At 40.7% G+C, this 25,670-nt stretch overlaps 2 protein-coding genes across 2 annotated transcripts in view; one reads left to right on the forward strand and one right to left on the reverse strand.

Annotated features, from left to right (window-relative positions):
* The first annotated feature begins 1,521 nt into the window (after positions 1 to 1,521).
* LOC109937348 (ankyrin repeat and SOCS box protein 17) lies at positions 1,522 to 10,408 on the forward strand. The gene is made up of 3 exons (XM_048601568.1): positions 1,522 to 1,910; positions 6,384 to 6,663; positions 10,202 to 10,408. Exons 1-3 carry the CDS (start codon positions 1,522 to 1,524, stop codon positions 10,406 to 10,408), a joined length of 876 nt encoding a protein of 291 aa, XP_048457525.1.
* A 604-nt stretch (positions 10,409 to 11,012) lies between these two features.
* The window catches only part of msh4 (mutS homolog 4), a 101,918-nt gene continuing 87,260 nt past the window's right edge, over positions 11,013 to 25,670 (reverse strand). Inside the window, exons 15-19 of the mRNA XM_048601569.1 lie at positions 22,197 to 22,315; positions 21,091 to 21,219; positions 18,960 to 19,134; positions 12,856 to 12,944; positions 11,013 to 11,694 (exon numbers count right to left, since the gene is read on the reverse strand). Of these exons, the coding sequence (XP_048457526.1) occupies positions 11,500 to 11,694; positions 12,856 to 12,944; positions 18,960 to 19,134; positions 21,091 to 21,219; positions 22,197 to 22,315 (707 nt within the window). The 3' untranslated portion in view covers positions 11,013 to 11,499. The remainder of the gene's footprint in view (positions 11,695 to 12,855; positions 12,945 to 18,959; positions 19,135 to 21,090; positions 21,220 to 22,196; positions 22,316 to 25,670) is intronic.

The raw sequence follows: 25,670 nt of genomic DNA on the forward strand, positions 1-25,670 counted from the left end.
TTGGGAGAGAGGAGGTAACACTGCTTGATAACCTGCTTCCTCATGACAAATGAGCAATTAAGACTGCATGCAGAAGAAATGTCCTGAAGTAAATGGGAAATTTGTAAGACAGGTTGTTTTAAACAGTTAACTCCAAATGTAACAAGGACCAGGGAGTTAATTCTGATAAGAAGACAAGCTACAGACTTGAGGTCTCCAGAAGTGTAATCAGCATTGGGGATGAAAGAATCTTAAGGATCATGAATAATGTCACACCAAAAACTTGAAAGAGAGAAAGTTGTTTAAGAATTCAACTCCAGAACTCTCCCTTAGCAGATCTTCAAAGAACAACACTGCACAAGGATCAAACCCTGCACACATCCGAAGACAGACAAAGATTGGATTTGTAGCTAAATTTCACCATTTTTTGGATAATAACCAGGTTGGGTTGTGAGGCTTAACTTGCATACTTGAGAGGTCTTATTTTGGTTGTTACCTGTACTAAAGTTTAAATCATTGCTTCAGTAATTGATTGTCTTTGAGATTTCTTAATAAATAGCCGAATTGAAAGTAACTAGTGATTTACACACACCATGAATAAGATGAAAATACAAAGAATTCACAGCACAGATAAAGCCTTCTTAGTCCATTGACCCATGCTGGAATATATATTCCAATCAAGGCTTCTCTTACTCTTCACTGAACCCCGATATCATTTCCCTATTTTGTTCATTCATGTACTTTCTGCCTTCCCCTTAATAATATTCACCTCAGATGGGAATGAGTTCCATCTTCTCACTATTTTGGCTCTGGCTACCATGCTGCAATGGTGAGTACGCTGGTCTCTGAATCCTGTGATCTGAGTTCAAATCTAGGTGGAGCATTCTTCCTGGTGAAGGGAGTGATGAGCCTTGGAACGTCTTAGGGTGGAGGTAGCTATTATGAGGGGACATAGTTTTAAAGTGAGTGGAGGTAGATATAGAGGAGACATCAGAGGTAGGTTCTTTACTCAGAGAGTGATCGGGGTGTGGAATGCATTGCCGGAGAGGGTAGTGGAGTTGGCCTCATTAGGGGCATTTAAGTGGCTATTAGATAGGCATATGGATGACAGTATAAGGTAGGGGTGGAGGTTAGATAGACCTTAGGTTTAGGGTAAAAGTTTGGCACAACATCATGGGCCAAAGGGCCTGTACTGTGCTGTACTGTTCTATATTCTGTGTTCTATTCTCTGGGTAAGAAACCTCCCTTAAATTCACTATTGGATTTATTAGTGGCAGTCTTTAAGTTAAGGCTATCTAGTTTTGGTTCTATGAGTGGAAACATTTTCTTTGCATCTAGCCTATCAAATCCCTTCATGAATTTTGAAGCCCTTCTAGGGTTTTTGTGATGTCACCTTGTCAACTATGTCAAAATCCAGTTTATGTAATAAAAGAAGATGTCACAGTTGGTTTGAGGCTTTTATAAACGAGGGGGACCTGGTAACCTACAGTGAGAGGGGACTCGGTGCTAAGACCCTGGTTTCGGTGTGTGTCCTGGAGGGGTATGTCTGACGACGCTGAAAGGTGCTGTAAAGAGCTAGAAGTGCGGCAGACTGTTTTTGGGGAGCTGCTGGAGAAAGTGGCTGTGAAGAGGTTACTGGGTCCAGTATACCGCAATTGGGAGCCACTCATTTACCATACCCTATCGCACATCCTCCGCCACGTCGACGCACCGGGTTTTGATTCCCTCCTCTCTGATTACATCACTTTTGTCCACCGGCCCCGGGACAAGAGGACCCTCAGTTTCTACTTGGAGTTCACAGAGATCTGCATCAACACCATCCTGTACTGGCTGTTTGCCCGTAAGGTCAGCTCCCTGTTGGTGCAAAAACTACTGGAGAAAACTGTCAGCTATCTGGGAGACAGGGGCAACCAGCTGGGATTGATCTGGAGGTAATTTACTGGTGATTACTGACAGTCCTTATGTAATTCCATCCAATCATCCACTTCTGATTGTGCTTTTGAATGTAGACCATTCGTTATCCTCTTTTAAAAGAAGAAAAACTTGCATTTATACTGTAACTTCCACAGTATCTGGGCCGAGTGATATTATCCCTAGACTATTAATCTAGAGACTAATGTTCTGGGTACCTGGGTTCAAATCCTGCCATGGCAGATGATGGAATTTGAATTCAATAAAAATCTGGAATTAAGGGTGCAGCATTTATTGCCCATCCCTAATTGCCCAGAGGGCAGTTAGGAGTCAACCACATTGCTGTGGGTCTGGAGTCACATATCAGTCAGGCCAGTAGTTTCCTTCCCTAAATGACATGGGGGAACCAGATGGAACTTTCTGACAATTGACAATAGTTTCATGTTGAAAAATATTATTGCTGGGTGGGAACAATAAAGCAGAAACTAGCCAGCAATGCCCACACCCCTGAATGAATTTTTAAAAAGTGATTTTCAATGAAATGCTTTTTTGAAGTATAGTCACTATTGTAAAGTAGAAAGTGCAGCAGTCAATTTGCACACAGCAAGATGCCAACATCAACAATGTGATAACGACCAGATTATCTGATTTCAGTGACAGATAATTATTGGTCAAGCCACTGGGGTGACCTCTTTTGCTCTTTTACATCCACATGACATGACATACAGGGCAGTTGTCTAATATCTTATCCTGTAGATTTGCGCAACCAACCCAACCACCACACCTATACACCCCACCCTTCACCACCACCACCCTCACACAGTGAAGTACTCTCGAAGTAACCGAACTGATTTATCAGTAAAGATTTTCATGTTCAAGATGCTGTTATGGGGCTTGAAATCAACCTTCTGACTCAGCCACAGATGCCAATTTCATGCAACAGTCCTCATCTGGCCATGCTTTTGAGGTTGGGTGTATTAATTATATTTTATTGTGTTAATTATTGCGTTCATGTGAGATACTTTGTTTTCCTATGTTAAAGACATTACATAAATGCACATTGCTATTATTTTGTTGATCAATTGAGTCTTACACAAAAAGCTGTAAGTTTATGATTGTTTCAAACACAATTAAACCTCACAATGGGAGAATCAAACAGGTACTTATTCTGCATCTGAGAACACAGCAGTTATTTTCAGTTTCAGCCAGCCTGGCTCCAACTGGAATACTTCTGCCCAACGGAGGGCTGTGTGAACATGTGTGTGCAGGCCGAGATTGAGCATTCCTGCTGACAACTGACACACTGAAAGTTCAGGAAAGAAGTCATACACTCTACCCAAGAAATCTTCCTCCCTTCTCTGCCCAGCATTGTTTTAAACTAGAAGTGAAATCACAAAATGACAAAGAGTAGGCCATTCAGCCCATTGGGCTATGCTAGCTCTTTGAAAGAGTTATCATTAATTCTCCCCCTGCCCTTTCTCTATCATCCTCCAAAATTTTCTTTTGGAAGTTTTTAATCTAATTCTCTCGACCTTTCAAGTGGTGCATTCCAGACTGTAATAGTCCAATGTATCATAAAAGGTTTCCCTGTGTTGCCTCCAGTTCCTCTGCCAATGACCTTGTCTATGCCCTGTGGCTACCAATTCTTGACCCCACTGAAACCATTTCTCTATTTATTTTATCAAAACCCCTTAATACATTCATATTATCCTCTTAACCACTCTTTGTGATGGTCAGTTCCATATCCTCATCGTTTTTTGAGGAAAGGCATTTCTCCTCTTTTTTCTAGGGAAGCATATGTCTAAGAGGATGGGAACTGACAAAGCCCTTGAAGTAAATAAGGAAATAACTTAAATAAGGAATTGGAAGGGCTAAAAGGAGAATCCCAAGGCTTTTTATACATATATAAAAAGCAAGAGAGTTGCCAAGGAAAGGGTTGGCCCACTCAAGGACAAAGGAGGGAATCTATGTGTGGAGCCAGAAGAAGTAGGTGAGGTTCTTAATGAACACTGTGTTGGAATTCACCAAAGAGAAGAAATTGGTGGAGGATGATGTCAGGGAAGGGAGTGTCGAATCTCTAAGTCAAGTTGCTATTAAAAAAAGAGGTGTTCTGCATCTTAAGTTGTATTAAGGTAGATAAATCCCTGGGTCCTGATGGGATCTATCCCAGAATATTGAGGGAGGCAACAGAACAAATTGCTGGGGCATTAACAGACATCTTTGTATCCTCTTCAGCCACAGATGAGGTCCCAGAGGACTGGAGAATAGCCAATGTAGTCCCATTGTTTAAAAAGGGTAAGGGGGATAATCGTGAAAATTACAGGCCTGTGAGCCTCATATTGGTGGTAGCAAAATTATTGGAAAAGAGTCTCAAGGACAAGATCTGTATGCATTTAGAAGCTAATGGGCTTATTACCAATAGACAGCATGGTTTTATGAGGGAGAGGTCATCCCTCCCTATCTTGATCAAATTTTTTGAGGAGGTGCTGAAAGCAGTTGATGTTGTCTACATGGACTTCAGTAAAGCCTTTGACAAGGTCCCTCATGGCAGACTGAAGTCACATGGTATAAGGGGTAAGTTAGCAAAATGGGTACAGAACTGGCTTAGTCATAGGAGACAAACAGTAGCAATCAAAGGATGCTTTTTGGAATTGAGGGTTGTGACTAGTGGTGTTTTACAGGGATCACTGCTGTGACGTTTGCTGTTTATGGTCTACATAAATGATTTGGAGGAAAATATTGCTAGTCTAATTAATACGTTTGCAGACAATACAAAAATTGGTGGAGTTGCAGATAGTGAGGAGGATTATTAGAGGATAAAGCAGAATATAGATCAGTTGGAGGCATGGGCAGAAAAATGCCAGATTATGTTTAATACGGACAAATGTGAGGTAATGCATTTTGGAAGGTCAAGTACAGGAGGCAATTATACAGTGAATGGCAGTACCCTTAGGAGTATTGATATGCAGAGGGATCTGGGAGTGCAGGTCCACAATCACTGAAGGTAGTAGCACAGATAGATAAGGTAGTAAAAAAGGCCTGTGCTATGCTTGCCTTCATTGGAAGGCGCATTGACTATAAGGATGGATAAGTTATGCTGCAGCTTTGTAGAACTTTAGTTAGGCAATACTTGGAATATTGCATACAGTTCTGGTTACCACATTACCAGAGGATGTGGATGCTACAGAAAAGGTTTACCAGGATGTTTCCTGATATGGGGGATTTTAGCTATGAAGAAAGGTTGGATAGACTGGGTTTGTTTTCGCTGGAACACAGGAGGTTGAGGGGCGACCTGAAAGATGTTTATGAGATTGTGAATGGCATGGATAGAGTGGAAAGTACGAGACTTTTTCCCAGGTGGACGGGTCAATTACTAGGGGACATTGATTCAAGGGGCAGGGGAAAGTTTCAAAGAGATGTGCGAGGCAGGTTTTTCACACAAAGGGTGGTGAGTGCCTGGAATGCACTGCCAGAGGAGGTGGTGGAAGCAGACACAATAACAGCATTCAAGAAGCACCCAGACGAATACATGAATAGGAAGGGAATAGAGGGATAAGGATCCTGTAACTGATGACAGTTTTAGTATGGAAGGGCAAAATGTGTCAGCGCAGGCTTGGAGCCCAAAGGGCCTGTTCCTGTGCTGTATTGTTCTTTGTTCTCATCGGATGTATTACTAATTGTTTTTTGTTATGACTCCTAATTTGCCTCCACCTGACAAGTATGAAATGTCACAAGAAGTAGCTTGCTTTAGCCAATCACAGTGACAATGGAGCAGAGTTCTGCCTCATACACACTTGTTTCCTCATCTGTAGTTAGTTCCCTGTGCAAAAAAGCCATGAATAGAACTTTCATGAGAAACCTATGCCAACAATGTTCTTTTTTTTAAGCATGTTTTCACAATTAAAATAAATGATCTGATTTTAAAAGCAAATGCTTTAACTGTCATCATGGTATTCATTCAAACTTCAACCTTAATTCCTTCCCTCTCTGATTCTCTATTCCTCCTCTATCTTTTGGCCCAAACTTTTGTATAATTTTGTATAATTTGTATACTGAACCTATTCTAAGGTAATTCCCCTTTTTACTTTGATTTCAAAATAACAGTAAATGAACACAACGTTAAATGAAAGAATCATTACAACATTCAAAAATATAAAAGTAAGTTTTTTTTTATTTCATTCATGGCGATGTGGGCATTGCTGACTGGGCCAGCATTTATTGCCCATTCCTAACTGTCTTTGACAAAATGGTGGTGACTGCCTTCTCGAACCACTGTTGACAATTTGGTATAGGTAGACCCACAATGCCATTAGAGAGGGAGTTCCAGGATCGTTAGCCAGCAACACTGTTAATCTATGCATCAGTTTCTCATTGGCATTTGGATAACATGCACAATTCTTTTTTAAAAATGAAGCAAATATTAAACTATAGTAGAAGCCACTTCTAACGTGTTATTACTAAGTGGGTTTCTGAATTTCCTGTTTGCATTTCAGAACTTTCACACCAGTGTACAATCCAAGCCCACTGAGCGGTGTGACCCCCTTACACTTTGTAGCTCAAAACAGGCAGTCAGACATTCTGAAGATTTTACTCCAGTATGGGATACTAGAGAGGGAGGAAAGTCCCACGTCCACAATCCTCATCATCCTCTTCTATCCAACATCAGTAGCAAGGGTGCATGACCTTGAGTCAACAAAAATAATAGAGGAGGCAAAACTGTGTCTCGGTTTATGCGTTAGAGTGGTGTATCGCATTAATGTCGCACAAATTAAGGTACGTTCTGCTGGCGGCTGTGCAAGACTCCTTTTGAGTTACGTGTTTGTTTTCTCATAGACCAAAGGCCTCCCTGCATCCCTCCCTGCCTCTGAAAGCTCCTCCAATTCTATAATCACCAGGTTCTCTGTGCTTCTCCAATTCTTGTACATTGCTGACTTCTAACATTCCTCAATTCACAGCCTTGCCTTCTGATGCCTGGATCCTACGCTTTGAAGTTTACTCCATAAACCTCTCTCTCTTCTGCTTTAAGACTCTCATTATAGACAATCCTTTTGACCAAACTTCTGGCCACATGACGTATTTATATCAATTTACATGGCTCAGTGTCAAATTCTGCAAAACACTCTGGTTAAACATTTTGGGGCATGATATGATGTAGAGACACTATAAAAATGCAAGCTGTTGTTTTAAGCTTGATGGTTCTTTAGCTATGTACCTACAAAGACCATAAGAAATAGGAACAGGAATAGGTCATCTGGCCAATCATGCCTGCTTTGCCATTCGATAGAATCATGGCTGACCTGACACTCCTGACGTTCTCTTTCCTTCCTTTCCCCTGTAACCCTGGATTCCCCAACTGATCAAGAATCTGTCCTTAAATATACACAAGGACCATACCCCCACAGCTCTCTGTGGCAAGGAGTTCCAAAGATTCACAATCTCAAAGAGAAGGAATGCCTACTCATCTGTCTTAAATTTGCACCCCTTAATTCTGAGACTATTCTCTTGGGTCCTGAATTCTCCCATGAGGGGAAACGTCCTATCGGCATTTTCCCTGTCGAGTCCCTTAAGAATCTGATATGTTTCAAAACTCCATTGAGTGGAGTCCCAACCTGTTCAGCCTTTGCTCATAAGACAAGCCCTCCATACCAGGGATCATCATAAGACCATAAGACATTGGAACAGAAATTAGGCTATTCAGCCCATCGAGTTTGCTCTGCCATTCAATCATGCTGATAAGTTTCTCAACCCCATTCTCCCGCTTTCTCCCCGTAACCCTTGATCCCCTTGACAATCAATAACCTATCTATCTCCATCTTAAGTATACTCAATGACCTGGCCTCCACAGCCTTCTGTGGCAGTGAATTCCACAGATTCACCACTCTCTGGCTGAAGAAGTTTCTCCTCATCTCTGTTCTAAAAGGTCTTCCCTTTACTCAAAGGCTGTGCCCTCGGGTCTTAGTCTCTCCTACCAATGGAAGCATCTTCCCAACATCCACTCTGTCCAGGCCATTCAGTATTCTGCAAGTTTCAATTAGACCCACCCCCCACCATCCCCGCTCATCCTTCTAAACTCCATTGAGTATAGACCCAGAGTCCTCAGACATTCCTCATTTATTAAGCTTTTCATTCCTGGGACCATTCTTGTGAACCTCCTCTGAACCTGCTCCAGGGCCAGTACATCTTTCCTGAGATATGGGGCCCATCCTCGTGAACCTTCTGTGAATTGCCTCCAATTAAATAGTATCTTTCCTTAAATAAGGGGACTAAAACTGCTCACATACTCCAGATATGATCTCACCAGCACCTTGTACAGTTGCAGTAAGACTTCCCTACACTTATACTCTGACCCCCTTGAAATAAGGGCCAACATTTCATTCACCTTCCTGATTCCCTGCTGCACTTTTTTTTTGTGTTTCATGCACATTATACCCTCAAGTCCATTTGTGTTGCAGCTTTCTTCAGTTCTTTTTCTCCATTGAAATAATACTCTGCTTTTTTGTTCTCCCTTCTGATATGAACAAATACCTGGAAAATGCTTAGTTCCCATATGGAGAGGGAATTCCACTGCCTGTGGTATGCTGGAAATATTCTTAAAAGAGGTAGGTGGGGATTGCAGCTATGATGGTGTAATTGTGTAGAACTAAGGGTGAACAGGTTCCAGTAGGATGCCCCACCTCACCCTGTCTTTCTCTATTGAGGGAACCCTGCCACTGGCCCTTCTTTTGACTAAAGTTCCCAATGTAGCCTTGATTAGCCCATATCTTTCTGGTATGAATGGAGAGAAAGAGAGAGGACCATCAGGGCAGCATTCCCCAAGCTACAAAAATTGATGACTGAATTTGTGACCCACTGACATATTTAGAGACCATAGAATCATACAACTCCAAGGAAGAGTGTTAATACTATTATGTCTGTTCTGGTTCTATCCTGTGTGGTCCCTCAGTCCAGTTTTCTCCCCCATCAACCTTGCTTATTAGCCTTCTTTAAGCACATATCCAAATACTTTCTGGAAACTATACAATTTCATTTCATCACCCTTTCAGATATTGTATCTAGCTCTTAACAATTCCTTGTTAAGATTCTTTTGTACTTCCCCAGTTTTTTTTTTGAACATTTTTTAAAAATAACTGACCTTTGGTTTATTGATCCACACGCCAGAGAAACATCCTGATGTCATCATTTAGGTAGGAAGAGAGAAACAGGGGAGGCACGGTAGCTTAGTGGTTAGCATTGCTGCCTCACAGCACCAGGGACCCATGTTCAATTCCACCCTCAGGTGACCGTCTGTGTGGAGTTTGCATATTCTTCCCCATGTCTGTGCAGGTTTTCTCCGGGTGCTAAAACTGAGAACATTGGAGAAACTAAGCAAATCTGGTGGCATCTCTGGAGAGCGGGAAAAACAGTTAATGCGTCAAGTCTGGTATGGCCCTTGGACTGTTAAGGAAAAAGTCATATCAGTCTCCAAACATTGACTCTGTTTCTCTATCCAAGATGCTGCCAGACTTCCTGAGACTCTATTTGTTCACAGGATATACATATTGCTGGCAAGGACAGAATTTATTGTCCATTCCTAATTCCTTTTGAGAAGATGGTGATAAGTCACTTTCTTAAATTGTTTCAATCCTTATGGTACGGTTACACAAAACAACAGGGCTCTTAAGTAGGGGAAAATGTGGAGAGGAGCAAGCACAGAATACAGAGAATAATGTGGGTATCAGGCATGGACTGGCTTGGGGCCTTGCTGGTTTGCTGCTCTTCATGAGTGAACTGACTGACAACAGTGGCAAGGTTCGAAGCTTAAAGTTTTCTCCAATATGCCAGAGAATAACCAGTGTCTGCAGAATACTTCCCCAACACAGATAAAAAGTCCCAATGCACTACACAAGAGTACACTATACAGGCAACACAAGAAGATATTAGGGCTGATTGCCAAAAGCTTAGCCAAAGAGTTAGGTTTAAGGGACATGTTGAAGAAGGAGAGAGGGGCAAAGAGGTTTAGAGGGCAAGTTTCAAAATCTAGGGCCTGGGTAGCCGAAGTTACACCCACCAATGTTTAAACTTAGTAATCCTCAAGATGCTAGAACTGGGAAAGTACAGATCTCAGAGAGCTGGAGGAGATTCTAGAGATAGGCAAGGGCCCAGGCTACGGAGGGATTTGAAAACAAGCTATGAATTTTAAAATCAACCCATTATTAGACTCCTTCAAAAAGAAAGTGGAGACACAGCTTTATGGCAGGAAAAGATGTACAGAAGGATCAGGATATTAAAGGCAGATACCAAATATAATGCATTCCCCTTCTTCTGTTTTCAGGCGTATATTAGTTTTAGACGGCAACCTCTCGTTTCTAACTGGTTGGATTACATTCCTGTGACAAGATATCAAGAGCCTTGTGAGCTCCTTCACCTTTGCAGAATGTCTATTAGAAGCTCCCTGCTAGCCAATAGTGGGCTGCCTAAAGGAATTTCTTTGTTGCCGCTACCCAAATTGCTTCAGAATTACTTGAATTTGGAAAGATAAAGATGAAGAAATCTGCCTCCTCCCCACCTACCCACTCTCTTGGCCGCCAGCCTGTTTTAACAGATTGGGGACCAGGACAACAGAGAGAAGAAAAAAATCCTGACCCTTCAGGAGAGAAAAAAGAACCAATTCGTTATTACAGCATTTACATCGCGTTCTATCGCTGCACAACATGCAATAAACTCAATTTCCAGCAATTTTTGCAGTTGTTTTATTTTTTCCTTACCAATGCTTTGGAAAGGCTTTCACACTTTGCACAGAAACTGAAATGACAGAATTCAAAAGAAGAGAATCATTTACAAATTTTAAATTTGTACTATGTCAAACCTGACCTAAAACATTACACCTAGAATTCTCTGGAGTGGAGTATCCGGTGGTATATGCCAGTCAATTTGGGCATTTCCCTTCACCCTTCAGCTTGATACAATTCACACCACAATTGCTGCATGTGCAAGCTGGTGACAGCATAGTGTGGGGGCAGTGGGACGCATCTGTTTCCTGAGTCAATGAAATTGAAGATTAATTAATTGAAAGTGGAAAGACCAGAATCAATAAGGTATTGAGACTAAAATCTGAGACAGAAAGAGAAATAAAGACAGAAGAAATAACAATAGACTAAAAGAGAGAAGGCAGAAAGGACAAATATTTTTTTTAAAATGCCAACAACAATTTACAATCTGTAGGAATGAAACACCACACTTTAAACTGTTTCACTTCTGAGCCTTAGAAGTTAGGTAGCATAACTAAAAGGTAAATCTCATCAAAAAAAAGGTACTTAATCAGCTGCCATGACTCTCTTCAGTGAGGTAAATGGGTAATTGATGTACAAACGTAACAACTTCATAAAACTCACGGAGGTTATGGGTGAACCGCTGTACATATAAGACTGATAGCAGAGCACTGGAAATCAGCCAGTGATTTGTGGTGATTCCTAGTTCTCTCTTCCTTGCCAGAAATCCAGGGTGCATCACACATTAATTGCACCTTTATTTTGGCAGTAAATCTGGGCCAACATTTTTTTTCAAATAACCACAACATTTTGGAGCGTTCGTTATTGAATGGTTCCATTCTTGATCAGAACTAACTTGTTCTCAGAGGGATGTATCTGCTTGTGGAGACTGTTGAGCTGCGAGGCAGTCTGCTTCGTACCTTTTCCGGAGGCCCATTAGGTACATTCTCAACCGATCTGGATCCAAGCATGAGTTTCTTGCTGTCTGCACTAGTCTGGTGGCTAGGTGATGCATCGCTCTCTGCTGCAGTGATTCAACAGTGTTTCTCTGTTTACGCTGCAAGTTAGCAAAAAACACAAAGTCAAAAATCAGACTACTATCACAGGTTGTCACATTTATAAGATCAGTCATGGTTCAATGGGCAGCAATCTCATCTGAGTGAGATGGTCGTGGAATTAACTCCCAATCAAGACACAAGCTCATAATCTAAACTGACATTCGCAGTATTGTACTGAGGTGATGCAGTATTGCACTGATAGAGTGGAATGTATTTCAGATGAAATGCTGTCTTAGGTAGAAATAAAAGAACCCAAGACACTACATGAAGAGCAGAGGAGTTCTCCCCAGCCCAATATTGTCTCCCAACCAACATCAAAGAAGTAATGTGGTCATTTTCACATTGCTGTTGTGGGATCTTACTGTACACAAACTGGCTACTGGATTTCCTACATTACAACTGTTACTACACTTCAGAAATAACAGGCTCTAAAATTCTTTGGGATGACCTGAAGTTTTGTAACGTGTTACATAAATTAAAATCTTATTTTCTTCAAATACTGTGGCAGAGAAATGGGGCCGAAGGGAAGAAATTTGCTCACCACGACTGGTGGAGAGTGCCATTATATTAAGTTAATCTCCAATCGCAAGCAACATCCAGATGAAAGTAATTGATTTTCTGAGCAGCTTGTTATTTGTAAAAATGGTAAACATGATAAAATTAAGTATCAAGTATCATCTAATCACTCAATAGAGTGATCATTCGCTTTGCACTTTGGTACTGGAAGGCAAGAAGTCACAAGCACAGGCCTACCAGGAGACCGGTATTGGGAAGCTGATGGAGCAGGATGACACAAGGGTGGAGCCGATGGGAGACCAATGCCAGGAGCATGAAGGCAGAGTGTTAGTTGAATGGCATTGTTGGGAGACCAATGTGAGGCTAATGGAGGGGTTCAAACTGATATGAGCTTAGATGACCTATGATGAGATTACCAGAGATCAGGATGGTTGGAGGTGGGAGATCAGGTAATGAAAAGACTCACTTAAAATGTTGGCAAACCTCAACAGCATTAAAGTGTGTTTTCTGCACATATATATTTCTACAATATTTATTGTGATGCAAATGCTTTTTAAGTACAAAGGTAAAGTATAATTTTCTCATCTGATGGGCTATCCATTATACAATACTACTTTGGTAACCTTGGTTTAAATCATGCTTACCCATATTTGTTTGGTAATGTGAGAAGCAATTTCTTTAGCATCGAGTACTATTGATGGGGGAAGAGATGAAACCTCAGCGGCCTTCAAACCTCATGCAAAAAAAGGACAAAAAAGATATTAAGGAAGAGAATTATATGACTGATCATTGCATTCAAAGTAGTACAATGTGGGACCAATAGTTCAAGGACACATTGACTAGCACTGTTGTGTTACAGTGCCAGGTACCCAGGTTCAATTTCAGCACTGGGTGACTGTCTGTGTGGAGTTTGCACATCCTCTCCATGCCTGCGTGAGTTTTCACTGGGTACTCTTGTTTCTGCCCAGAGTCCAAAGATATGCAGGATAGGTGGATTAGCCATTGTAAAAGCGGCATTATGAGGATAGCCATGGTGGGTGCTGGGCGTGGGTTGGTCTGGGTGGGATGCTATTCGGAGGGTCAGTGCAGACTCAATGGGCCAAATGGATTCTATCTGCACTGTTGGGATTCCATATTTCTATGGAATGAACTAAAAAGTACAAGCAGTATTTGAAAACAAAGAAGTTTGAATAAACAAGTGTTATAACTAAGCTAACTCTGGCTGTGAATTTAATTTCAGAAATGTCTTTGTCATCTTTTCCATTGTGTTACTTTTCACCTTGGTTTTGATTAACCTTTCTCTGCATGTTCAAGTAAGCGAATATGTTTTAAATATTTAATTCTCAGGGTGTAGCTGTCAGGGGTAACGTCAATTCATTGTCCATTCCTAATTTCCCTAGAAAAGTGCTTGTGAGCCACCTTCTTAACCACTGCAGATCACGTGGTGAAGGTGCTCCCATGGTGATATCAGGGAGAAAGTTGCAGGATTCTGAATAGGAATAGTGAAGGAACCATCAATATATGGTAAAGGCAGACTGCTATGTGATTTCAAGTGGACAGCATATGCATGTATCTGCTGTCCTTGTTCTTTCAAGTAGCAAAGGTTCTTGATTTCGGAAGTCCTGTCAAAGAACTCAGACCAAATTACAGCAGTGTGCCCTGCAGCCACAGTCCACTTAAACTGAAGGGTTTGGATGATTAAGGTGCTGGATGGAGTCTAGATTTGCACAGCTCGAAACTTGTTAGCATGGATAGAATCATAGAATTTTACAATGCAGTAGACCATTTGAACCACTGTGTCTGTACTGGCTCCAGAAAGAGCTGCCCAGCTAGTCCCACTCTCCAGCCCTATCTCCATAGTCCTCTAAATGTCATCACTTTCAAATGTATCTCCAGCTCGCTTTTTTAACCTCCTTTGGCATCAGCTCCACCACTCTCCCAGGCAGAGCATTCCAAATCCTAACAACTCTCTGAGTAAAGATGTTTCTCCTCATTTCACTCCTAACTCTCTTGCTTACAATCTTGAAATTGTCCTAGTTATTGATATGCCAACTAGTGGAAGCCGAATAACCTTCTTTACCCTGTCAACATCGTTCATAATTTTGAACCCCTCAATAAGGTAAATCTCTCTAATCTTTCTTTGTATCTAAAATCCCTCATTCCTGGTAAATCTAGTAAATCTTCCAGTAAATCTCTTTTGAATTCTGTCCCGGTCTTTAACATCCTTCCTTAAATAAGATGCCCAGAATTATACACAATACACCAAACGTGGTCTGACCAATGATTTGAAGAGGTGTAGCATCACTTCCTTACTTTGATACTCTATGCCTCTATTTATAAACCCAACAATCCTGTAAGTCTTCTTAACAACTGGTTCCACTTGCGTGGCCACCTTCAATTGTGCACATGAAGCCCAAGGTACCTCTGCTTCTGTACTCCCCTCAAGCTTGTACCATTGAGCCTGTATTTCTCTGTGTTTCTTCTACCAAAATGCATTACCTCGCATTTCTCTGCATTGAAATTCATCTGCCGGGTGTCTGCCCATTTGGCCAACTTGTCGATGTCCCTCTGAAGTCAATCAGCATCATCCTCACAATTCACTATTCTCCCTGGCTTAGTATCATCTGACAATTTAGAGATTTTGCCCTCAACACCCATCTCCAAATCATTTATATAAATCAGAAAAAACAAGGGTCCCAACACTGATTCTGGGGAACATCACTTTCAACCCATCTCCAATCTGAGAAATGCCCATCAATACTTATTCTCTGTTTCCTATCTCTTAGCCAACTCTAGTCCATGTCGCCAAGGACCCATCAACCCAAACATTTCTAATCTGCTAACCAGCCTGCCATGTGGTACCGTATCAAATGTTTTCCGAAAGTCCAAATGTGCAACCTTTACAGCATTACACCCATCCACTGCTTGTGTGACATCATCAAAGAACTCATTTAAATTTGTCCTGCCTTTGACAAAGCTATGTTGACTGTCTAATGTTAACTTATTTTTCTCTAATTGTGTATTTACCTTGTCCCGTATTATGGCCTCCATCAGTTTCTCCACCATTGATGTCAAGCTGACAAGTCTGTAGTTTCCTGGGTTATCCTTTAACCCTTTCTTAAACAATGGTGTCACATTTGTAATCCTTCAGTCTCTCGGAACTAATTTTGAGTTCAGAGAGGCCTGGAAAATTTCTGTCAATGGCTCTGCAATTGCTCCTTTAACTCTCTCATCAACCTGGATGCATCCCACCTGGGCATGGTTTCTCCTCTACCTGCAGTGCTGCCAGCCTTTTTAGCACGTCTTCTTTATCTATCACTATAACGTTCAGTTGCTCAACACCCATGTTTTTAACTAGGCCATTTTTACCATCTTCTAACTTGGTAAAGACAGATGCAAAATATTCATTCAGTACCTCTGCCATATCCTTTGCTTCAGTAAGAAGCTTACCCTGCTTGTTCCTAATGGGCCCCACTCTATCCTTCACAAATCTTTTACTGTTAATATGTTTCAAGAACATTTTACTACTTGTTTTGCCATCCTTTCCTCACGCTTCCTCTTAGTCTTCCTTATTCCAGCTTTAGCCTCTCTCCTGCATTTGAGATACTTTTCCTGATTTCTACTGCAATTATTATTCTGATATACATCATATTCCTCCTCTTCCTTCCTTATTTTCTCATCAATATCCTTAGTCATCTTGCGTACTCTAGTTTGGATACCCTGTATTTATTTCTTATGGATATGTACCTAGCTTGCACTCTATTTGATTCCCTTTTGGAATTCTCCCATTTTTCATTCATCAAAATGCGTTTCCAATCAACCTGCTCCAATTCAACTTTTAGACCCCCAAAATCTGCCATTTTCCAGTCTGGGATCTTTGTCATTGACTGATTTTTATTCTTTTCCAATTTAATATTGAAACTAAATTTTATAACTATTGCTATTTCCCAAATGCTCCCTCATTCTGATGTTCTCCACTTGGCCTGTCTCATTTTCTTGGACAAGATCCAGCACAGCCCCTTAACCGGTAGGACTGGAAATGTACTGATTCAGAAAGTTTTCTTGCACACGTTGCAGGAATTTCTCACCTTCCATGTCCCACACTCTACCTTTTTCCTAACCTACCTTAGGGTAATTTATATCAGCAACTATCACAACCCTACTTGTCCTGTAGGTTTCCATAATTGGCCTACAAATGCTGTCTTCTGTTTCCTCCTTACTAATTAGAGATCTATAATCAATAATAAACCTAACAAGATCACTGCTCCCTCTCTGTTTCTCACCTCCAACCATATATGTTCTAAATATGAATTCTGAAGTCCTTGGGCCATTTTCTTTGGTGCTGTTCTTCATTTTCTAAAGTGTGCATTGCTAGTAAGATCATCAATTATTACTTATTCTCAACTGACCAGGTGAGAAACAAGGTTTTATGTCGAGAGAGTGTGTTTTCCTGTTTCATGTTCCCAACATTCAGTCTTGTCCATGTGAAACACAAATCAGGCAATCATGCAAAACAGGAAATCACACAGACACAAGCCTTTGATCATCCATCCATTAATAAATGCAAATTACAGGCTGCATACACATTAAGATAGACTAACCTGTATTCTGTTGAGTATAGATTAAGGGTAATCTCAAGATTTGTTAGACTATAAAGAATTTCATAGACGTAATCGGAGGGTGAGAATACAGTGGTAGTGTCCTGACCTATGAGCCAAAAGCTCTGGATTCAAGTCCCACACCAAGACTTGTTGGCCATAGAAGGTCCACAACATGGCCAAAGAGATTGACAGTCAGCCGTAAATCCTTCCAATGTGCCTTATGGCCAGAGAGGAGATATTTGCAGCCTTAAAGTGCATTAAGCTGGATAAATCCCAGGGCCTGATCAAGTCCATCCTTGGAAGTTGTGGGGAAGCTAGGAAAGAAATTGAAGAAACCCTTGCAGAGATTTTGCTTCATCTTTAGCCATTGGTGAAGTTACTGAAGACTGAAGGATGACAAATGTTGTTCCATTGTTTAAAAAAGGTAGCAAAGACAAGCCAGGGAATGACAGGCCAGTGAGCCTGACATCAGTAGCAGGCAAGTTATTGGAGAAGATACTATGGGACAGGATCAACCAACATTTGGATAGTCAAGATCTGAGCAGGGATAGTCGGCATGGATTATTGCATGGGAAGTCATGTCTGACAAATCTTTTCGAGTTTTTTGAAGAGGTAACCAAGAAGGTGGATGAGGGTAGGGCAGTGGGTGTTGTCTATATGAACTTTAGTAAGGCCTTTGACAAGCTCCCGCATGGCAGGCTAGTCATGAACATTAGGTCGCATGGGATCCAGGGAGAGCTAGCTAATTGGATTCAAAATTGGCTTGATGGCAGGAAGCAGAGGGTAATGGTTGAAGGTTGTTTCTTGGAACGGAGGCCTGTGACTAGTGGTGTGCCACAGGGGTCGGTGCTGGGAGCTTTGTTATTTGTTATTTACATAAATGATCTGGATGTGAATGTACAAGGCATGATTAGTAAGTTTGTGGATGATACAATATTAGGAGGTATTGTTGATAGTGAAGAAGGTTATGAAAAATTACAGAGGGATCTTGATCAGATGGGGAAGTTGGCTGAGCACTGGCAAATGCAATTCAATGCAGTTAAGTGTGAGTTGTTATGCTTTGGAAAGTCAAACTAAGGTAGGACTTACACAGTAAATGGTAAGGTCCTGAGGAATGTTGTGGAACAGAAGGACCTAGGAGTACAAGTACATAGTTTGTTGAAAGCGGCGTCACAGGTGGACAGGGTGGTGAAGAAGGCATTTAGCATGTTGGCCTTCATCGGTCGAGGCATTGTATAGGAGTTGGGACGTTATGTTACAGTTGTATAAGTCATTGGTGAGGCCGCAGTTGGAATATTGTGTACAGTTTTGGTCACCCTGTTATAGGAAATACATAGTTAAACTGGAAAGTGTGCAAAGAAGACTTACGAGAATGTGGCCAGGTCTAGTAGGACTGAGTTATAAAGAGAGAGGTTGGCCAGGATAGAACTTTATTCCTTGGAATGTTGGAGAATTGAGGTGTATAAAATCATGAGGGGCACAGATAGGATGAATGCATATAGACATGTTCACAGGGATGGGGAATTGAAAACTAGAGGGCATAGGTTTAAGGCAAGAGGGGAAAGATTTAAGAAGGACCTGAGGGGCAACTTATTCACACAGAGAGTGTTGCGTATATGAATGAGCTGCCCGAGAAAGGGGTTGAGGCAGGTGTAATAGCAACATCTAAAAAACATTAGGATCAGTACATGGATGGGAAGGCTTTAGAGGGATATAGACCAAATGGGTAATTGGAACTAGCTGAGTGAGCACCATGGTCAGCATGGACTAGTTTGGGCCAAAGGGCCTGTTTCCATACTGTATTGTGCTATGACTCTAAAAGGAAAGGTTTGATTAAGGATCGTCAGCATGGCTTTGTCAGAGGGAGGTCGTGTCTCGCAAATCTAGTAGAATGTTTCAAGGAGGTGACCATATACTTGAATGAAGGTGGAGCAGCTGATGTATCACATGGGAAACTGATAGAAGATTTCGCTGAGTCAAATTAAACTTTCAAAATTGAGATTTGTGGATTTTTATTGGTTAAAGGCAGTCAGGGATATGGAGCAAATAGAGTTTGCTTTCAAATCTCATTGAAGTGCAGAGTGGGCTTAAGGGGCCAGATGGCCTACTTCTGTTCCAAAGTTCCCATGTCCAGCAGTATAGCTTACCATAGTTTTTCTCCTCAGTATAACCTTTGGAGAGGATGTACGTGTAGACAATTTTACTACAGTTTCCAGTGCTGCTTCGATTATGTTGAACTTCGAAGTGATTGTTTTCTACATTGGGATATAAAGCATCAAGCTGGCAGACTTCCAGGAAGTGAGTGGCAAATAATGTGAATGCCTAAGTGGAAAGAAAGCAAATAACGTGTTTCAAATGAGGTGAGACATTGTGGTAATGTTACTGGAATAGTAATCCAGAAACTCAGGCTAATGCTCTGGGAATATGGGTTCAAAGTCCCCCCAGTTCCCCATCTCTTTTCTGAAATGGCCAAGGAAACAACTTGATTCAGGGCAATTACAAATAAGCAACAAATGCTGGTTATGCCGGCAATGCCCACATCCGATGATAAAAGAAAACTAAATAATGACAAACACCCAAGGAAAGCACTTCAAAAAAGCTGCCTGTTGGGGGTAAATGCATTTCCTGCTATGCAATATTGCCATGAGGCAGCCACAGCTCAGTGAGTAGAGTACTACAGCCTCTGATTCAAAACATTGTCGCAGCTTTCTGATCTGAATATATAATTTAGAGTGACATTATCGGTCCAGTGTTGAAGGAGTGCTGCACTGGCAGAGGTACAATCATTTTATATGCACAAAGTAATCTGAGGTTTCATCTGGTGTCTTCAGATGAATGTTAACAGTCCCATGACATAATTTCAAAGAACAGCAGGGGAGTTCAACCCCTGGTTGGCCTGGCTAATATTCAAGCTCAACCAAGATCAGTTAAATAGGTTATCTGGTTCATTATTATATTGCTATTTATGGGATCACTCTCTGTACAAATTGGCATTCATATTTACAATGTCTAAAGTACTATAAAAGTACTTATAAAATATAAGTACTTTATAATGTCCTTTATTACTATATCCCCTCACTGCGATTTCGGCTAATGTTGATTACACAATATTTACAGCTCAGTTACAGGTCATATGGCTGAACTAGTCCATGCAATGCTTATATTCCATATAAGCCTTATTTCACTTCAGCATACCCTTCTATTCATGTCTCCTTCAGTTGTTTACCTAGCCTCCCTTAAAGCTACCTATACTATTATGCCAACTATTCATTGAAGTATTGAGTTTTACTTCTAGCCATTCTTTGAGTATCAATGGTTTTTCCTCAATTCCCTGCTGGGTTTATTAGTGACTGTTCTGTACTTATTGGGCCTAATTCTGCACTGCCTCTCAAGTGGAAACATTTTCTGTACATCTATCCTTTGGGCAAAACTTTACATGCGATGAAAACTGAACCAGTAATGGGCCATTTGAGCCCTTCAGCTGCGACAAAAGCAGCTGGTCCACATTATTCTTCACATGCTCCACTATTCAATAAGATCACAGTTTATCTGTTATGTTTTGAATTCCACATTCCCACCTACCATCAGAAACTTTTAATTCTATTATCTAGCAAAAATCTACCTACGGCCCACTTGCCCATGATAACCAGATTTCCTAAACTGAATTAGTCACATTTGCACGCATTTGGACAAATCCCTCTCAACCCTTCCTATCCATGAACCTGTCCAAGTGTCTTTTAAATGTTGTAATTGTACACGCTTCTATCACTATGATACTACAATTGGTATAGTGGATGGTGAAAAGGGTTATCTAAGAGTACATGGTGGACATGTGGAATGTGCTGCCGGCAGTGGTTTTGGAGTCAGATACTTCAGGGACTTTTAAGCGACTCTTGGATAGGCACGTGGAGAATAGTAAAATGTATGCAGGGTTGATTGATCTTAGTAGGATAATAGGTCGGCACAACATCGTGGGCCGAAGGGCCTGTACTGTGCTGTACTGTTCTATGTTCTATCTGTAAAACTGTGGACGGGTGGGTTGTAGGAAATCAATACATGGAATTTTAGAAGACCACCCACTGGTACGGGGACCATAAAGTTCTGTCCTATGAAAACACCTTTATAATATTGGACCTCTGTCAGGCTATCCCTCAGTCTTCTTTATTATGGAGAAGAGAAGACCGTCTTCTCACTCTTTTGTAATATGTATAATGACTCAATTTTGGTTCCATTCTTATAAATCCCACTTGTTCACACCTACATGACCAAACTCTTTACCTTGAAACTGAGCAGAAATTCACAGACTGCATGACAGATCCCAATGCCTTCTTCCGTACTGGTTCCTCTACCCAATTCATCAATTATAATGAGAGATTTATCAGTGGCATTATGCATGATGTATGTTACCTGTAAGAAAAAGAAGAGATGCATACTGAATCTTATAATCATCAGCATAACCTTCAAAACCTACATATTGTATCTAACTGCACCTTAGTTTGGATCTGTTGGGAGTAGGTGAGCTGGTCCAATTTTGTATCCAATTGGCTAGCTCTCTCTGGATTCCATGTGATCTAACTTTACTAACTAGTCTGCTATGCAGAACCTTGTCAAAGGCCTTGCTAAATTCCAAGTAGATGGCATTTACAGCCCTGCCCTCATCTATCATCTTGGTCACATCCTCAAAAAACTCAAATTAAGTTTGTGAGATACAATTTCCCATGCACAAAGTCATGCTGACTATCCCTAAACATAATAATGCTGGAAATAATGAGATTACTTCAAAACTCTGGAATAGTATTGTTTTGTTGCAATAAGAAAAAAAACAAATTACATTTCTCTGGCATTATTCAGGACCTCAAAATTTCAAAACACTATTTTAGCCGGTGAAATAGTTTTGAAGTGTAGTCAATGTCTTAGGCTGCATGGTCATCAACTTGCGCCCAGCAAACTCCCTCAAGCAGCAACCTGGTAAAGACCAGATAATCTGTTTTAGTGAAGTTGGGTGAGGGATAAATATTGACCAGTACAATAGGGAGAACATATCAAAATACGATCACAGGATCTTTTATGTTGGCCGTAATGCCACTCAAGAGATTTATCAGTGAATTATGCCTGGTGGCTGTTACCTGGCTGAAAAGGAACAGATACTTATTGAATCTTCTAATCATCAGCATAGTCAGCATAACAGGTCACCCAAAGGATATCCTCTGACTGCAGCATTTTCTCAGTACTGCACTGCAATATCACTCTAGATTATGATGGAAACTAATAATACCCTACCAACATTTCTAGATGATTCTAATACTTTCTCCATTAAGCATAAATTATCATAAACATGACATATTCAAAAAGATTCAAAGGGATATTAAAAAATATATTTACACCTCTTTCATCTCCTTCATAAAGGTTGATGAGTTTGTTTCAATGTCATCATCTACACCTATCCTGGTAAAGATCTGATCAGCTATTCGAAATGAAGCATACTCAGCTGGAACAAAGGAACCTAGTGCGGGAGAAAAGAATGCTTATTTGTTACTCGTCTTCAATTTTTCCGTATTCAACAGAGCGAGAATGCATTTACATTTTTAAAAAAAAATTTCAATGTTTCTTATAATCTTCTTTCAGGTTTATGCAAATTACATAGAATTTACATCAATAACACACCAATTAACCTAGCCGGACCACGGTGGTGGTTATGTTCCTCACAAACTTTCACTCATATAAATGGCACCTAGTTTTGGCCTCTCTCACAACTGGGAATATTTTTTATGACTTGCATCATTAAACCCCATGAATTAGTATTAACATTAGCATTACTAAGATTTACTGTGTGGTCACCTGGGGACATGTGAATTGAAGGGTCACCGGACCCAAAACGTTAACTCTGATTTTTCATCACAAATGCTGCCAGACCTGCTAAGCTTTTCCAGCAACTTCTGTTCTTGTCCCTGATTTACAGCATCCGTAGTTCTTTTGGTTTTTAGATATTGAAATTTAACAGATTTAAAATATTAACTCTTAAAAAGGTGGGATTTTTAACCAGTTTTTCCTCTCCATTTTGTCTCTTCAGTATTTTAAAGACCTCTTTCAGTTCATTCCCTTAGCTTTCTCTTTGCGAATGAGTTGTTCATTTAAGTATTTGTGTGTAATTTCTTTGTTTATTTTTGGAACCTGTTGTTAATGAAAAGTCCTAATACACCCATTGCAAGGTGAGATGATTGGAGTTCAGGAGAAGTTTAACAGTGATGCTCTCTCACCCCATACTGGTTGGTATTTGGTCCCTATATGAAGAATGAATGAATTAATTAATGAATTAATACACAGGATAGTACACTGAAGAGAGGAAGTGAGGAAGAAAACTGTTTAAAAAAAAACACCCTTATTGCAGTTAAGAATTTCAATCTGTCAATCTTTCAACATCCCGTCCAAATCTGAGCGTCTGACCCTCCTTCAAATAAGTATTAACACTTTGATGTGGCAGACAATGTAAATGCAGTTAAAATAAATTACCTCGCACATTAGTAAACAAGCCCTGTTTAATACTTTTAATATACTTGATCTCTGTTATTCCAATTTACATACCATTATGACACAGGGATAGCAAGCCAGACCAAATCAGAGTTGTTAATGGTAAATTCTCAACACAGTGAAATTAAATCATTCAAAGACCCTCAAAATTGCTCATTTCTTCCTAATCAGACTCTAAGAATCACAGAAATTAGACAAGTTTATAACTTAAACAAAAATTAACAATTTATTATTAATCCTGTTAACTTTAGTAGAGCAAAGCTAAATCGAATTAATGTCTATGATTTAAATCCTATCTTCGCTGATTGTGAAGCCCACTTGCACACATAGATAGACAGACAGACGCTATTAATGGATACATTTTTTAAAAAGCGAAAAGAATTGTATCTGGCCAGTTCGATAACTGTTTCAACAATGAGTACCAGGTCTTTATGGAATTCTTCAATAATGTGTTGTATTCCAGGCACAAGGGATTGCATCTTGCTTGAATTCTGAAATTACTGGTCAATACTAACAGTCTTTAGCAGGCTCCAAGGAACGTTCATTTATTTCTTATTGTTTTGGGTCAGGGCAAACTCCTGAAAATGTTCAGAAGGTAGTCTAGACCCTAACTTTTTGTTATTTTTGAGGTAAATGTAAGGTGTTGCGTTCCAGATGAAATATGATTGGTGAAACTACCGAATTTAAAGCAAGACACACTTTTTCATCCACTAAAAGAAACAAGGAATTGGAATAACAACTCTATTGGAAAACTTAACAGAACAATGGATACAATAAGTATTATTAATTAAGTGTTCCAATATAATAACATCCTGCAAACACACTCGGCAAAAGGCAAATTCAGAAAACAGATTATCTCATGGGCAACTCCCATAGCAGACGGAGAAACCCTAGCTTTCAGCTGTAACTGAGAGAGGGAAAAAAAAAGCTTCCACTTATTCAATACCCCAACAGCAGCTGCTGAAAGCTAAAACTAAAAATCCTGTTTCTGTGGGAGCTCATTCAGGCTGTTTCTATCGTTCCAACTTAACAAAAACCAAGACAGCTAAAGCTGTTTACTCTAGTAGCTCTGGTAGACTGCTCGCTACATCTGCCTTAAAACCTGTCTTCAAAAAAGCCCAGGACGAAATACACATCTTAAGCCACAGTATCATAACACTTGAAAACTGGGATTCTTTCCCCAGAACATTCAATATTTTCTTAACTGGATATAAAATTAGAGACAGTAGAACTGAAAAAAAAAGTTTTACAGTCCGGCAGCTTCTGAGCACAATGCCCTCCACTCAAAATTTCAGTCAAAACCAATCCAATCTGTTGTTGCTCTTTCTTTTTCATCACTTTCTGTGGTTGGCTGGTCAGCACTGGCCTCCACTTGATTGACCAATGCAGTATCCAACCAGCTGCCAGTCCTTGACATAACCCATCCTAATGCTGAAATGACTGCAGTGTTCTTAGAACAATAATTAACTGTAATTATCTTTCCAGGCCAGTTCCCATTTGCAAACATAGATTGTTTGTTCTGTTTCTTTTTTAAATAAGCTGCTGTTCAAAGTTCAATTCTCAACTTTAGTTCACAGTTCCAACCAAAAATGTGAAAAATAAAGAAAAACATGACAGTTTCAACAATATCCCCTAATGACCACACATGCAGTTCTTGGCAATGTAAATAATAAGCTAATTCTTGGTCCAGCTGAAACAACTTGCATTTATAAACGGATGGTAAAAACTGCTGATGCTGGAGTCAGAGATAACACAGTGTGGAACTGGAGGAATACAGCAGGCAAGGCAGCATGAGAGGAACAGGAAAGTTGACGATTCGGGTCGGGACCCTTCTTCAGAAATGGGGGAGAGGGAAGGGAGCTCTGAAACAAATAGAGAGAAGAGGGGGTGGGGCTGGGGAAGGTAGGTGGGATGGTGATAGGTGAGTGCAGGTAGGCAATGGTGGGGATTGGTCAGTGAAGTGGGAGGAGCAGATAGGTGGGAGAGAAGACAGACAGGTTGTGTCAGGTCAAGGAGGCGGGAATGAGAGGGAGGGTTGGTCATGAGATGAGGCCAGGAGTGGGGAGATTTTGAAACTGGTAAAATCCACATTAAGACCATTGGGTCATAGGCTCCCAAGGCGGAATGTGAGGTGCTGCTCCCCCAGGTTTCCGGTGGCATTATTGTGACACTGGAGGAAGCCCAGGAAGGGCATGTCGCCCAGGGAGTGGGAGGGGGACAGTTGAAGTGGTTCGTGACTGGAAGGTGTTGTCATTTGTCGCGATTCACTTTGGAAGGAGTAACAGGAATACAGAGTACTGGGCTAATGGTAAGATTCTTGGTAGTGTGGA

The sequence above is a fragment of the Rhincodon typus genome, chromosome 10, assembly GCF_021869965.1.
Source record: "Rhincodon typus isolate 14 chromosome 10, sRhiTyp1.1, whole genome shotgun sequence".
In the NCBI taxonomy this organism is placed as follows: domain Eukaryota; kingdom Metazoa; phylum Chordata; class Chondrichthyes; order Orectolobiformes; family Rhincodontidae; genus Rhincodon; species Rhincodon typus.